The 17,034-nt window shown below is 38.5% G+C and overlaps 1 protein-coding gene across 3 annotated transcripts; it reads left to right on the top strand.

The window, feature by feature from the left end:
- Nucleotides 1-574: 574 nt before the first annotated feature.
- Nucleotides 575-15,062, top strand: ptger2a (prostaglandin E receptor 2a (subtype EP2)). Of its 3 annotated transcripts, XM_084713802.1 has the most exons (5): nt 575-756; nt 1,282-1,525; nt 3,154-4,076; nt 8,349-8,448; nt 14,390-15,062. In XM_084713802.1, the coding sequence occupies exons 3-5, from the start codon at nt 3,249-3,251 to the stop codon at nt 14,581-14,583; spliced, it is 1,122 nt and encodes a 373-aa protein (XP_084569928.1). In that variant the 5' UTR covers nt 575-756; nt 1,282-1,525; nt 3,154-3,248; the 3' UTR covers nt 14,584-15,062. The 3 variants fall into 3 exon arrangements, with proteins under 3 accessions (XP_084569928.1, XP_084569926.1, XP_084569927.1); XM_084713800.1 differs by lacking the exon at nt 8,349-8,448; XM_084713801.1 differs by lacking the exons at nt 1,282-1,525; nt 8,349-8,448.
- The last annotated feature ends 1,972 nt before the right edge of the window (nt 15,063-17,034 follow it).

The following is a 17,034-nucleotide window of genomic DNA, read 5'->3' on the forward strand; positions in this document are numbered from 1 at the left end:
TATCTTTTGACTCTTTTTTTGGTAATACATATTCAAATTGATTCTACAGCTTACACTATTCTGATTGGTCAATAATGGCATTCTATGGTCTGTTATTTCTGAATGGCAGACAACTGCTATGAAAAACAGATTGCTGTTATGGACAGTTCTGATCAAAGACTCTGAAGCGCTTAGCAGAAGCAATTAAATCATTTTTAAGTCAAAGAAGACATGATTGATTTGTTTAGTTAGGAGCGTGTAATAAGCAAAAATAATGTATAGTAAGTGGGTCATTATTGCAGAATGAACCCCCAAAATAATGCAGAATAATGCATTATCCTCATTAGAAATTAAATAAAATATTTATTAAATAATTAAAATCTCAATGACATCATCTGACAACAGGTTGCTCCAAGCTTGGTGCTCCCAGTCGTACTGTATTTTTCAGCTGAACACTGAGGCGCATGGTATTTTCTAGTAGCTTTTGAAGGTGAGGCTTGCAGCTTTTCTGCTAGCTCCAGCCTGCATGCAAACGGGGGCGGGGGGTATACCCATTCCACGTGACGTCACCGCATCGTTCCCCGTACCCCGGGTGCAACCATGCCTGCCTCATCACAGCGCCGCGCGCCTCGCCCTCTCCACACCTCACCTTTAACAAGACAGAGAAGCGCCAACAGAAGAAGTGAAACAAGGGACAAAGTGGGATATATTTCTCTACTGTGGACCGTAAAACACGGAAATAAACATCCGCGACACCGGGAGCGAGTTATAAAATAGGTGAGAACTTCATTATTTGGATGCGTTTCGCCGCTGTGAGGTCCACGCCGATGTGACAGTTGTTGCCTCATGCGGAGCGCTCTTAAAGCAAAACTCCATGCAGAAAAGTGTCAAATTTGTTTGCTTATTTAAAAACATACATGTTGTCAGTAATTAAGTGTTTTTTGTTTTGTTTGTTTTAATGTTTTTATTCGATCTTAGCTTCGGCACAAATTGAATACATTCAGCAGCATGTTTTTCCAAATTAATTCCAACTTTAACAACTAGTTACTTCCCTTATTGTCTCACTCTGTCAGCACGTTTCGTGTGTAATACTCACTCTTTTACTGACTTTTCACCTTTAACTCACAAGATCGAATTTAACTGTAGAACTTACCCAAGTCTAAGTGATGTACTAACTCATATTCTGTGTCCACAAGCAAGTAAAAGTTAATTAGTCCTGTGTATTAATAACATGATCTGGCGCTTCTCCAAACGAACGAACGGTTTGTCAATATTAATCTTCTTACATTTCTGATTTGACAGTATTTTCCAGAGTACATCACAATTCATGCAAAGTTCAACCGCTGCTTAACACAACCAGCCTCCGCGGACCCAACACCTGGACACATCTGTCAGGGCTCTGCGCCGTGTTTTGGGGCAGACATCGCGCATTTTCAGGGCTATTGGTGCCTCTATTTTTTGAGCGATTCGGTGACCTTTGGAGCCCCAAACCCCCACAGCAAGCATCAGCAGAGTGGACACGTTGTGCACTGGACAGAGCGAGTAGGTGAGTCAGTTATCTGGCCGGTACCCACGCAGTGAAAGTGAAGGCGTGCGCACACAAACACACACACGGAAGTCATACAAGAAGTGGAACAGATGTGTAATATTATGTACGCCTATATCCATGAGACACAGAACACTCATATATCCAAGAGGGAATTTGAGCAGAAAATTCAGTGTGATAACTTTGGCGCCTGTCAGCTGATATCTGTTATATGCTGAGACAGAAGGGGAACAACTTTGGATTTCACAATTTCAAAACTCATACTAGAGCAGAGTTCTGTGATTTTTATATTTATTGAAAAGTGTTCCCTTTTTGTCATTCTCAGTTTTCTGTGTATGTACGTATGAGATCAGAAATGTTTGACAAGGACTTGCGAACATGAAACCAGAGTGGTGTGTCTGTCAAAACAGTTTTTGTAAATAAGGGTGACTAGTAAACATCCTCCACAAATGTTGCAGGATCTCCTCAGAGCAATGAGTAAGTAAACAAATGTTGTGGCCAGAATCTAATTTTTTTGGCAGTCAAGATCTTGTGTTCGAAGAGCAGACAGACGGCACGCAGGCTGTGACTGACTTTGGCTCCCCACTTGACCTTTTTTTTTTCTACTGAGCATTAAAAATATCTTAGCACCCATGTCACAAGTCACGTATTTAAATTTTTTTACTCAGCTCAAAAAGGTTTCTAAAATTCTGCTTATCTCACTAGTCTGCAACCGATTATTATTTGAATATCCATCAATCTGAGGATTGTTTTCTCAATTAATGGAGATTAATCGAAAATGTCAGAAAATAGTGAAAAAAAATGCTGTTTGCTTTTCATAGTTCAGATTATTTGATGTCATGTGATAGACAGAGTATTACCTACAGTAGATGCCCGTCGGCATGACCCCAGTTAGGAGAAGCAGAGAGGGGCATGGGAATCCAAGCAATGCACTGCAGTGGACGGGGTCAACAACAACAGTCACGTAAAATGAGGTCCATCTTAAACAATAAATATCAGTTTATCAGTTTGTGTGATTTTTGCAAATGCAAACTATCCTTTTCAAACACCACAGTCAACAACAAACAAACGAACCAATCAAGGCAGTGGTAGATCAGCAACTCCCGTGTTTTGTGAGTTTTGTGTTTTTGGAAAGAACGACTGGTTTCCCATCAGAAGAGGGTGTCTGACAGCAAGGTACATCTGTGAAAATATTCATACACTTAAAACGATACTGATGTTTTTAGGTAGACATTTTTTATAAGTGGCTAAAATGCCTTTGAGTCTGACTGTGTCCACAGCAGTACACAGCTGAGCTTCACTGCTGGTGCACCTCTCTGCTTTTCCAGACTGGGAGTGTGCTGCTTGCATCTAGTGTGTGTAATACACTGCCTATCAATAAATAGAAACACACAAAAATCTGAACTATCCCTTTAATTTCCCATAGCTCAAGATGAATCATTCAAATTGATTGTTTTATTTGACCTTCAGGAAAAAAAAGTTTACTATCATGTATGATAAAGAAAAGCATCAAACCAGAATCAACAAATGTTTTTAAGCAGAGATGCTGATTAATTTTCTGTCGATCGACTAATTGATGAATGAGCTAATCGCTGCACATCTCACATGTATTCTTTCTGTTTAACCAGGATGGCTGCGGACAACTTTTTAAGGACGCCTTTTTGACATTTTCTTTGGGAGCAGAGACATATTTCCTAATTAAACCAGACAGCCACTTTCAGCCATGTCGGATATAGGTAACGACACGTGCCACTTCAAGCACGACATCGACCCCAGCATGAGTCCACTGACCAGCGCCATCATGTTTGCGGCAGGCATCTTTGGCAACGTGGCTGCCCTTGTGATCCTGGAAATCCGGCGATGCAGAGACACAAGGTCCGGGAACATGCGGAGGCGTTCGTTGTTTCACATTCTCATCACGTCGCTGGTGGTGACGGACTTGGCGGGCACCTGCCTGGTCAGTCCGCTGGTGCAGCTGTCATATTCACGCAACACCACATTGGTGGGGATGTCGCCTGGAAATCAAACTGTGTGTAAATACTTTGGCGTCAGCATGACCTTCTTCAGCCTGGCCACCCTGTCGCTTCTCTTCCTTATGGCACTAGAAAGATGTGTTGCGATTGGTTACCCCTACATGTACAACCGGCACGTCACTAAGAAATGTGCCTACATCACAATCCCAGTGGTGTTTTTGTTATGTACATTATTCTGTCTCCTCCCTTTTGCGGGGTTTGGTACTTATGTACAATACTGCCCCGGCACGTGGTGCTTCATTGACATGAACCCCCAGGGAAAGGAGGACAGAGCCTACGCCAACCTGTACGCCACAGTTATGCTGGTGCTGGTGCTGGCTATCGTGGCGTGCAACGGTTTTGTGGTGTACCAGCTGTTCAAGATGTATCGACGTCGGAGGAGGAATGGCGGCTCTGTGATTGGGACCACGAGATCCACAAACGAGCGCAGGCCGATGTCTATGGCGGAGGAGGTGGAGCATCTCGTCCTGTTGGTCTTCATGACCATCATCTTCATCATCTGCACACTGCCCCTGGTGGTAAGATGACAGCACATAACTCACATACATGTTTTACCTCCAAAAATACACACAAGTAAAGGTTACAGTCAGGTGACGAGTGACTTTTGTTGGGGTAAATTCACATTATAAGGACTAACTGAAGGCAGCAACTGACATAGTCGGGGTTAATTTGGTTATGCAGGTCCATGATGCTGTGCGTGAGCAGGTCAGCTGGTCATGGTGTTTTACCTGACATGGGTGATATTTCCTCAACCTGAATAAAATCATTTTGCTTCCACTGTTGCCCCAAAGCATTTCATCCCAATATAACTTTTTTGACATACATAAAGTGGTTCAGCCCACTGTGAAGCATCTAATCTACTGGAAATATGACAGAAGAAGCAACAACATGCTGAACTAGGGTCTATAAGTAAGTAGTTGTAATGTGACAAAACTTTAAGAATGACTATTGGTGCTTTCAATAAAATAGCAAACACTTGCACAGGAAATAGTTTGTGCTTGTACTAGGCACCTTGACATAAGACCACTTGCAACCAATACATTTTTTTGGAGACTTAGTAAAGCGTTATCAAAAACAAAAACAAATGCATATAAATAATAATACAGATAAGGATTATGCTTATGTTTTTTGTGTGGAATCGTAGCATAAGTCATGTGGACAGTTTTGATGAAAACATTTTTAATTATTTACTGTAAGAGATCTAAATTGTGTGATACAATACACAGTATTTCCTTTTTAGTATCTAAATGAGAGGAAGAGATGAAAGATAAAACCGTGATATGGCTTTGAGCCAAATGCCACACAACCACAGAAATGTGACAACAGCCGTATTAAAATCTTATTAAAATGTTACCAATTGTAGATATAATTCATACAAGTTGTTGTCTGATACACTGTATATCTTACTGAATGTGTCACTGCATTTGTGGCATTTAATGACATGCAGCTATTCATAAATAATACAATAGACTATGGGCTGTTCTGGTGCCAAGTTGTAGACAGGAAACACCCTATCGGTGCCATTCACAGCATGTCTGACTCAGCTTCTCATTTTGATGCCACACATATTAAATATAGATATCATGTCAGTGTTGTGGTTACTCAGATCCTCTGACTTTTAGTTATTTTAAAGTGATTACGATTAAGTTATTTGAAGTTTTCCAGTTCTTGGGGTTTAAACGAAAACATAAATCACCCTTTTGCAATAATAATATCAAATAGGAGGTTTCTCAATGGGTTGTCACAGTCCATTGTCACTGTGGAAATCAATAGAGAAACTAGACAGGAATAGTCTGTATTTTCCCAAGAAAACAATATATTGCTTATTGAGGAGGAGAATCTAATCACGAGAATGATTAGAGCGAGGTAAAGGGAGTAGATAAGTTTAAATTATTGTAAAATATTGTTTTGTTTTTATTTGATACATTCAATACAAGATAAATGTCTAAAATTTTGGATTTTGTTTAGGAGAACTGCTCTGTGTTGAGCTCAGTCTAAAAGTACATCACATGTGCAAAAAAAGTCTAGGCTCTCATTTAGAGCTGTAACTGATGGTTGTTCTGGTTACTGATTAATCTGTTGATCATTGTCTTAATCAATTAATCCTTTGGTCAGTGGCCTATATTCAAAAATCACATATGACAAAGTCAAGCAACAAGTCCTCACATTTGAGGAGCTGGAACCAGAAAATGTTTGGTATTTTTGTTTGAACAAGAGCTGCAACAATGACTCGAAATCAAAACCGAATGAATCTACTAATCATTTCAACCGTAGTCTCAACAGTTTTTTTTTACAAGACAGTGTGCTGCTGGTTACGCTATTTATTTATCTCTTGTGAAAGATAAGAGTTTTCAAACAGACAACATCAAACAGAATTGATATTTAAAAAGGAACTGCAACTGTACATACAGTGAACGGTATAACTTTGAATTTCCCTTGAAATCTATTTCATCAGTTACTAAATCAGGAAGCAATTTGGGCAGAGGCCATGATGAGAAGATAGTGGTGTCTGATAAACTGTAATTTTAACTTTGGCCTCAAATGTAGCCACAACAGCAAAAACCCATTATCTGATGACTAATTGATGACTAATTGGGGAATGGACATAACAATGATTTTCAATACCTGTTACATGCACAAATGATGGACTGCAGTAACATTTTAATGAGATCGACTCATCACAGCAGAATAGCCACTGAATCAGTGTACAGTAATCAATTACACACAAGGGATGTAGAAAGTGATAATGCATATCAACAGCCAGGGCGCTGACCACGAGTCAATCATATTAAAAATAAATGATAACGAATGATAAGCGTTTGGCAGTGCTGGAAAAACATTTTGGAGTTATCATTTCGGTGAACTTTCACCTACTCAAACTGGCCTGTGAGAACCAGTTTTGACAGATGAGCCAGAAAGTTAATTGTGGAGACGAATAGACCAAAGTACAAATTCAAGCCGCAAATGGCTCATTATCCAATGATTAGCCATGATGCTGTCTGTCTCAGTAAGACCCCTGGGCAATCTGTTCGTAACCGCCTCAGATCCGAAATTGTCACTTTGGATTTCAAATGGAAAATCAATGACTTTTCCCAGCAGTGCATGATGTTTTGCAGACAGCAGTAATGGGCCAAAGTGCCATCTTGTGCACCGCTGCATCTCAACGGTGGCTTGAAAAGCAGCATCTTCTTCTAGTCAATGATTGCCAAACTCTGCATCACACTTAATTTAATAGCATCCACAGCATCACAAACACAGACCACATGAAGAGCTCTGTGTTCTCACTAAGTAGAGCCTGTTAAGAGTCAGTGTCAACACAGCCAGAGCAGTCACAGTTCAGCAGTATATTGAGTATATTTTGGCATACAAGTCTTTTTTTTTATTGCTTTCACTTGGCTAAAGTTAAGAGCTAAAGCTGCAAAGTTTAAATAATGAAAAAGCAAAAACTTTATATTCAGTAATGGATTACACAAGGATTAAAATGGGTCCACAAAGTAGCACCCAAAGCTAATAGCTGCCTCATGATGCCATAAAACCCCTCAAAGTCCTTGAAATCAGATCTGATACTGCTTGTTATGGACAGTTGTACTTAATATTATAATTACCCCAATAATTAAAACAGAAACATAATATCTTCCAACATATCCACAGGGCATTTACAGTAAATTTGCAGGAACAAGCAGTGTACAGTAAACCTGCCTTAAAGTTATCATTTGAAAAGCATCACATTATTTGTGTCTATTTAAATGCAATGGTTTATTAAATTCTCCTCCACTGTACACTGTGTACCAGGTGTCGACTACTGTAGGTAGATAAAGGACACTGGTATCAGATGTCCACATGTGCTGTCTTCACCGCCTCATTAGGAGGTGTAACGAAATAGATGACTCGGGTACAGTGAGGTTAAACAAGGACAGACAGATGCAGCAGAGGCAGCAGGACAGAGGAAGAGGAGATGGAAAGAGAGAAACTGTATTAGACTACAAGCAGATCCTGTCTTGAGAACAACCACGCCCCCTTTTGGGTAAAAACAAGTGCAGTAAAAGTACTGCTGCCAAATTGAAAAAATGCCTAAAAGCCTTCCCCCAACAAGGGGGGTGACATACGGGCAAAGTACCCTGATAGCTATTGCTAATATTGTCAAGTAAGGCTAGCCTTTTTTCATCAACAGCAGCTTGCAACACCAGCTCTCAAAAGTCAGTCAACAGCTGTCATGGAAAACACCCACTCAGAGGCATTAAGCTTATCTGCCATTTCCACAAATAGGTCCTTTTTTGCATATCATTAAAAAAAACATCTGCAATATTATTACTGCTCATATCTCCTGACTGAAAGACTCATTAGTTTGACTTAACAATGTCATATATTAATACCAGAGGATTATTAAGTGATACTGATGCTGCAGAAATTTGGACACAGATAGATGTATGCATATAGTGTTATAATTACATGTTTACCTGTTGATCAATTGAGTATAAATTCTTGTTTCTGTTTCATATTTTTGTTAAATCACTCTTGATTTGAACTTTGGCTGCAGGGAAAATATCTTTGCCTTTCTAGTCTGTACACTGGTTGTTTTAACCATTAGGCTGTGTATCTGCATCTGCACGTCTGTTGTGTATCCGGTGACAGTCAGCAGGCAAAAGTCATCATAACATTAACGTCAGTCATACTTGATAAATTCTTCTTGTAATGGGAGTCCTATGTCAGACATACAAGTGAATCACTTACCTGTCGCTGTCACATTCGTCTCTCCTCTCTGCTCCCATCCTCTCATCATGTTTCCACAGGATGGCCACATTAACCTATCGGCAGACCTTTCCATTTGTTGCCCTGCAGGAAGATGTAGAAAACCTTTTACCATATTTCATTTGGAACATCCACCCTCAGGTTGAATTTCCTTTCCGATTCTTTTCTTTATGATCTAGATGAGATGAAGGGAAAAAAAAGTCTTATCTGGTGACAGCAATCATTTTACATTTTCAGTGTTTAGCTGATGGTCTGTCTGTAATAAGTTCTGGTGCCTGAGTAGGGCTCTACACAGAACCTGACTGGCCTCTTCACAGATACATTCACAGAGGAGAGGTCTGTAATATGAGATATTTACTGTGTTGGTGGGGACGAACAGTTCCCTTCAAACTTGCTGCAGTATAGACTTAGATGGCCACAGAAAATGTGGTAAACTGATGAATTGGATGGTGATGATGATGATCTATGATGATGATGATGACACACTTGACGCGCTATCAAAGGAACATCATGTGAAAGCATACGGCACGTATAAGTAGTCAGACTAGATATAAGCTTAGATTTTGGATATTATTACCTCATGATATGACATAAGTGTTGACTTTTCCTGGTTTGAAAGGCTGCATTACAGTAAAGTGGTGCAATTTTCTGAACTCACATTAGCAGGTCTGTTCTGTTTTCTATTGGATTGATGTTTACACCAATGCAACCCTATTTGTTCAATGAAATATGAGCATGAGCATCACTTTCGTGTTTGTTAGCTTTTAATAAAAAGAAACATGTTGCTTCCTTATCATGCTAGGGATAGCCTTGAGTCTTGTAGCATGATATCAGGTATGTAACCACCAAGTACGCATGTAAAACTCCTTTTAAAAGGTGGCTGGTTTAAAATGAAACATTGAACAGTCTGCTGAGATGCATCTTTCACCCAGCTCACTGAAATAATGTGCGGTATATATTAGCTAGCAAGCTACAGCTGATAAAATCTGCTAGTGACAGTTGGAAACACCTAGAAGTGAGAAGCCTGTATATGAATTCTTCAGTTTGAAATGAATTTCTAGTCATGCAGTGGTAGAATGGGAGGCTTGAGAGGTGTATATTACTCGTATTTAAAGGTGTTTTATGTAGGTTTTCTGGTCACAGTCCTCCCAAGACTACAAATTCAAAGCTTAAACAAAACTACAAATACATAATTTATCAAGAGCCGTATATAAACACTCACATGTGTTCAGCCAGTAATATGACACCACAGTCTGAGGTCAGGATATCTCACACAGGCACACACAGATCATATTACATTTTTCTGCTGCTATATAACTGTGTGCTGCTGCTTCTGATGTATTTGTGATGTGCCTCCATTTTTCTGCAATTGCATTAAAAATTGAAAAGGCCAGACGACAGCCTTTGGGCACAGAAAAGGATACACATTGATGGAGAGGTGGACATAGTCAGAGCAAGAAAGACTGAAAAGAGCTAATTCAAATACAGTAATGGGAATTAAATGGTGCAGTTGTTATTAATACATTGATTTTGTTGGCATTTTTGTGAACAGGAAATGTCATACAACTTTTTAAGTATTAAAGGCAACTGGGATCAGTACATATGGATTTTAAGATTAGATATTTTTAATAGATCTCACACTGAGGACCAATTAAAGAAATAAAAGCCAAGAAAGCCAAAAGCAGATATAACATTATTATTAACCTCTGGATGTTTGCTTAGCACACAAATGAACAATTTAAAATTCTTGAAAATGAAACTGAAACAGAGGCCATTGTTTTGTTCTCTGAGCATCAACCTCTCGCAGACACTTCACATTAACACTTTTATTGCACTTCCTGTGGGTGCTGGGAGAGGAGAAGAAAATGTGCTCACAGTGTGAGTTTGGATTTCACGGTTGAGCCTGGATAAACAGAAAAAATCTGTCTCTACACACACACACACACACACACACACACACACACACACACACACACACAAGGCTTTTCCTACTTGCATTGTGTGCCTGTGTGTCTGTGTTTCTGTCTCTTACACTTGGCGAGGTCTGTCACTGTAATGATCACATGTGGTTTTGTTTAAAATGACAGTGGGGTTAGCACAGAGTTGTTTTACACTGAGAAAAAAAAAAACACCACACCTCCTTCATTTCATCCCAAAGTTGTTAAATTTGTAAGCATCTTTACGTCATTTTTTATTTTTAAATTCATTTTGTTGTTCCTGAATTAGTTATCTAACAACGACAATTTCTGTGCAGTGATGGAGTGGTGGAAAAGTGAGTATTTAAGAGCTTTCTCGTCCATCAAACTAACTAACTGCTGATGTTGCCTCAAGCAGGACTCTTAAGTGCCAACTGCAGCTCCATAGTTGACTGGGCAGAGAAACAACTAATTAGTATTCATGGTAACAGTTCAACCACTGGGTTGAGTGACTGAGCAACAGGAAATTGGCTTAATGAGACTGGCATGACAAAATGATGCAATTTGGTGCTTTCACTGGAGTCAAACCTGAGTCAAGCTTATAAGAAAAACTTCATGATGGAAGAAAACAGAACGGCCTGGACGTTTCACTCAACCTCACACAAAGTGCTGCATAAACAAACTTAACGGATTTTGTGTCCTGAATGAGAGAAAATAGTCTTAGAGAAGGAATGTGTAAGATCCTAGTGTCAAAAATGAATGCTGCAGTCCAGACAGTGAGATGGAGCCATAAACAGTAGCCCTATTTAATACACAATCTATAGTCCAGCCCTCTCCTCCTCTGAACAGACACTTACTCATTTAATTATTTAAATCAGCAGCACTATATTACTATACTAGTACACCAGGCGACATAAACTGGCACTAATCCATACAAATGCTGGCAATGATTAACATAAAATTCTTCATTTGTATTTATTACTTATATGAAAACTTTACAAAAGTGGAACTAATCGACATAAACGTTGGTGATGATAAACAGGAACAAACTTGTTTTCATTACAAAGACACTGCAAGCAAACAAACCCTCTGGGACAGGCTGACCCACTTATGCATCTACGGTTAAAAAAAGTTCTTTTGCACATTCACTGTACTGCATCCAAATTTTTTCAATAGATTCCCAAATTTGGATTTCTTAATACTTTTGATATAATATATATTATTGATATATTATAAATTACATATTTATGAGACTATAACAGTTGAAAGAGTTTTTGTTGCAATTTGTGTGGGGTCATCTCAAACAATGCCTGTACTAGAAGGAGCATGCGGATGATGGGTGGGAGGATGAGGAAAGAAAGTGAAGGAGAAAGGAAAATGTCAGACAGGACTAAGAAACAGTGCTGTGTCAATAGATTGACTTTACAACCTGTTGGAAGGTCATTTTTCCCGTCACATTTAACTGGATATTGTTCCTCTCCGACCCCCTGAGAGACCAGTAGCAGGAATTTCTAAACCTGTGAACAAGTCATAGCTTCCATGGATTGTATTAATGTGCTGGTTCCCAAACTTGTGGCCACCAGCTCAGAGAGTTTACTGCTTCTCATTTCAGCCAATCACCAGCCAGTAGCTGATTTCACGCACATATTTTAACCACAGACGAGGAACTAATAAATGAAATCAGCTGCTCATTCCTGGCCTCAGTGATGCTAATAAAAACAGCTGGTCTCATTATAAAAGGTCAAAGATTTTGTAATACAACAGTTATCGATCAGAGTTGCTGAAGAACACACGTCAGAACATTGTGTCTGTGTGTGTGTGTGTGTGTGGGTGTGTGTGTGGGTAGTATAGTGAGACGGAATGTAGACTTTTATTTTTCCTTTAACTTTTATTTTATTGGAAGAGGTCGAAAGGCTGCAGATGTTTCATAAGAATGGCATTCATTACCACAAATTAAAACATATTGTTATTTTGTTGTACTTTGCTGCTACGCAAAAGCAAAACCCAGCAACCATATATAGTCAAAACTGAGTTCAAGTCCAGATCAATAGGCATTTTGAGAGTATCTAGCTTATGTCAAATCAAATTACATAATATAAATTCTGAGAAATCAGCTTCTTGACAATTTAATCCCAAATAAATGAGATTGTAGCTAAATCCAGTCATTACTGAGGAAAAAAAACAGCTAATCTAGGCCTGATGCTACTGGAATTCACACGATTTGTTATGGTTAAGATACATATATCTGAAAGTATTAAACTTATATTTAATTATTCTGTAAATTATTGTATTCATTTAAATGTAATAGTCACTGGAAAGACAGACATAAAATCAAATCAGACATTTAAACACATTTAAAAACTATGAACAACAATTTATAACACTTATAACTGTCATTCAGAATGGTGGGATTGGAAAAAAAGAAAAAACAAAAGAAGTACTGAACTAATTTTTTATCAAGATAATATTAAGTGACTGTGCACGCTAACCAAATCATTGCAATTTATTAAGCATGAAATATGGATAAATTAAATTGTTTTTTTATATATATATAATACTGTCCTGGTCTCAGAAAAAAAGGATTTGCTTTGCATGCCAACTTATGTTAACTTTATTAACTAAAGGTTCTGAAACTTCCGTTCCAGTACATGAAAATACTGTGCAGATAATAATAAATGACAGCAATAATGAACCCTGATTCCACAACAAAGATTTTTTAATAATCTCTGTGTTTTAGTTAGTAAACTCACTCAGCTGGATATCAGCATGGGAATCTCAATTTGGCTTGACCATAGAATTCAACATCTGCCTCTCAGCCTCTCTGAAAACCACAAGATACACACATGTTCACATTCTCAATGATTCATAGGCTGCCTGTGTTTGCCTCAGCAGTCGGTCTGAAAAGCAAACAAAATTATACTGAGAGTAATTCAAATATCCTCTTTCACTTCTAACATAACCCCACTCTCTACAAACATCCTGTGTGTGCAGGGATCAGTGAAAGTGCATCCTACATGTCAGAGGGTTACATTTGGTGATAAGCTTTTTGTAGAACAAACAAAAGTCATTTTTTACTGTTAGTGTGAGCAAACACATATTAAGACTAATACCAAAAGTACACACCAAATGCATTAACCATTTACCTGTGTAAACACTCTCTGGTTTAGAGATTAGTGACAATTTGTACAAACCAGTCCTTCAACACATTTATTGTAATCTATGGGGCCAAAAGGACACAATATGTCCAATGTCCAATAATAAAAAGCTTTATGGTAATTACCTTGATTGTGGTGCAGTGTATTTGTTTTCATCACTCCCTGCCATCACTCCCTATACTGAATTTAAACTAAAATAAGTCATCACCATGCAATGTTTTCAGGGTGCCAATGCCACTTTTCAGAAGTAAGCACACTAGTTGCATGGCTCTAGGGAAGACAGTGTCAGCTGTTTGGTCCAACATTATGGTCCAGACTGAACTACTGATGGATGGATTTCCATGAAATTTACTAGAGACATTCACAGTGTCCAGAAGATGAATAGCTTAGATGATGAAAAGATGAATCACCATTGTCATGTTAGCATGCTAACACCAGCATTTGTCTTAAGCAATGTTTACACAGTCCAAATACTGAATGCAGCACATTAGCAGTGCAGCAGCAGGAGTTATACCAGTAAAATGGAAGAAAATAGATTTATGGTTGACTTGGTCTCTATATGTTCCAATCTGTGTTGGAGTTGAAAACAGTTGAATGTGTGGGATGGATTACTATCTCACTGAACTGGCAGGATCAAAAACAAAAATAGGTCACTGGTTTCTGAGATGTCTCACTTTCTATTTCATGTATTAGAACAACAGCGTGTCCACAACAATGGATTTAGATATGCTGCCCTAACAAAACATTAGTTCATGACCCTGGCATTTAAGGGACTTTTTAAGTTAAACATGCTTGATGAGAATCAGCTTGGCATTTAAACCATTACACGGTTTCACTTTCTATTGTTCACCCCCATGCTCTGCTGCTACAGAGGGTTTAGTGTTGAACCAGGATGTTAGCAAGGATGTGGCAGTCATGGATGGTGTTGGCAGAAGGATTATACCTTGGCAGCTAACTCAACTCAACTGTTCTCTCTCCACGTCTTCTCTCCTCCCTCACTCCATCTCTCAGATCCGGGTGTACCTCAACTCGACAGGAAGTTACAACGAGTCTCACGGTTTGGACCTTATTGCTCTGCGCTTCATCTCCGTGAACTCCATCATCGACCCCTGGGTTTTTATACTCCTCTCCCCCAGTGTGCTGCACTTTTGTTGGGCCTCAGTCTGCCGGGCACCCCTGGGAACCTCCAGGGGCTCCGTATTTAAATCGTCGCTGGCCAAAGACAATTCTCCAGCTAACTTAGAACTGTCTCACCCACTGGAGTACAACGGGGACTTTAACACTGTGGAAACTCTATGCCCATAACAGTATTTTAATATTTGATATTTATATTTATTGCACACAGGGACTGGACAGTGTGGTCTCCTTACTGATCACATGAAGCGGAGAGGTTTCGCGGACCAGAACATCTGTGGAGTGATAGGGTGGAGTGTCTTATCCATTTCATGGGTGTTGGCATTAGATAATGACCCTTTCTGTTTGACTGATAAACACACCAGTTCTATCAGCTGGTTACTGCCTCTTGCCATTTACAGGGTGTTTCCATCCACCTCTAGCATTTGTTAACTTGATGCATGTTTAATGCATACTGACGTACTATTCTAAGTGTAAAAGCTCAATATTTTGCCTTATTTGCTGCTTACATTTTATGTCAATTAATCAAGTAAATGAGGAAGGCTGCTGATGGGAGAGTAGGCAAAGTGGTTTTGTCTACAATGTGTGAAAACAAGGCTATCCAATCGGAGAAGCTTGTGTAACAGATGTGACAGAGTGTAGCATACTAAAGACATCCAGTTATCAACATGTATAGAAGTGGGATTAAGCTTTGATTCAGGACAAACAGTGAAGGAGGAGGTAACCCTTGCTGTACATGCCTTCTCTGATTCAAATGCTGCTTTCTGAACAGTTGGTAGTGGGTCTGGGAATGGTGAGCTGAGTGAGATATCACCTACATGAATGAACCATTTTCATTGCCTGGATTTAACATGTAATTGTACAGAGCACAGTCAAAGAAAATCCTATATGGAGTCCGTGCCAGGTTGAGTGAAAAGAAACCGAGATAAACATTGTGGCATGACTACAAAAAGAAAACACATCCAGATAAATTTATCCTTCCTAATCCTGCATTCAAATTTGTTACTATTTGACACCATTTACAACCTACAGACCCGAATCCTCTGCTGATATAAACAATTCCTATTTTCAGATGATCATACACTAATGAAAACATACTTTTAAATATTATTTTCCACTTCTGTCATATTCTGCCAAACAGATCCACATAAATCTTACAAACTGGACCTTTAAGAACAGGGAAAAGTCTAAGGCATACTAAAATATAATCTAGACATGAGACATGTTTATACAAGTGTAAGTAAGATCTCAAATATTTGACATTAGTTATTTGGGTCATGACTTTCTCTTTTGAACACTTGAGCAGTTATGGGTGATCATCTTGAGAACATTATCTGATTACCTCTGAGCTTCTTAACCCCCTGACATTTGCCTCTGTGCTGCTTTGGTTACTTTTACCCTCACACTCCAACCACATTCATGGTGGAAAGTTCAAAGGTCAACAGGCTTGAGGAGACTGTTTGGTCCATAAGACAGCCAGAACTTCACTCAAAAAATGGGTGGGAGAGTGGGAAACAAAAACAAAATGTTACGTTGATTGTAGTGACAATATTTCATTATACTATTAATATTAAATATTAGTGATATTTTATAAAAAGTTCTTTATATTAAACTGCAGTTACCTTTTGACTTGAAAACAAGCTTCTTATATAATGAAATGACAGAAAATATTTGTGCACAATCTGGTTTATGAAATACTGAATTAATGATAGGACAAAATTGTAGTCTATTATGGTACTTTTTAAAAAGCAAGCTACCTCCTTGAATGACAGAATAACACATTTAGGCTTATTTTGTTAAAACACATTGACAAATCAGGTTCTTTATGTTGATCATTATTATTATCAAAGGATGACCTTGAGGTTACTCTTTCTCTCCTAAAGGAATATGCAGGAGCTTAAATTACATATGTTTAGATAACTAGCTTTTCATCTTTAGATAAACATGAATCTTTGAGTTTTAGAGTCCCCAAAAATTCTGTATTTCAAAAATTGTTCACACTGAGCTGTGACACCGATTAGTCATTATTTGGATGCTTGAAAATAAGTGGTTGTTGCATTTGTAAAACTCAAAAGATTCAAGTTTTTCTACAAGAAGTACACTATCTCAGCAAAACATTTTAGGTTGACAAAACTCCCGTTTATTTTAAAAACAGGGTACCTTTAATTGTTCAGTTGTAGTACAGTTTTTGGAAAAGGCTATAGAAAAAAGTCTTAATCATTTACAAAATGTAATATTATTTTACAATCCAGAATGTAAAATGTAGAGTATTCAGCCTGTAGATTGTTGACATAAACTGTCTGTTACCCTTTAAAAAGTACCATGTTTTGTTTTCCATTTGTGCCATAAATCAGTTTTCAGTAGACAAGTCATTTTGGAATAGAAGTCTTGCACAACTTTAAAATTTTCGCTCTGTAGCATGCTTTATTTTCTCTTGCCAGGTACTGTGGCGTTGCTCGTAAGTTATTTGGAAACTATGAAAAGATTGTCCTTAATTTTTCAACTTTATAACTAAAGTGCCA

This window comes from Lutjanus erythropterus, chromosome 24, assembly GCF_056507025.1.
Source record: "Lutjanus erythropterus isolate fLutEry1 chromosome 24, fLutEry1.hap2, whole genome shotgun sequence".
NCBI classification, from domain to species: domain Eukaryota; kingdom Metazoa; phylum Chordata; class Actinopteri; order Lutjaniformes; family Lutjanidae; genus Lutjanus; species Lutjanus erythropterus.

Excerpts from the sequence above, each read along its gene's own strand:
- ptger2a (XM_084713802.1), top strand. The coding sequence starts at position 3,249 with ATGTCGGATATAGGTAACGACACGTGCCACTTCAAGCACGACATCGAC. Across the intron at positions 4,077-8,348 it reads TCTGCACACTGCCCCTGGTG|GATGGCCACATTAACCTATC; the intron begins GTAAGATGACAG and ends ATGTTTCCACAG. Across the intron at positions 8,449-14,389 it reads TTTGGAACATCCACCCTCAG|ATCCGGGTGTACCTCAACTC; the intron begins GTTGAATTTCCT and ends TCCATCTCTCAG.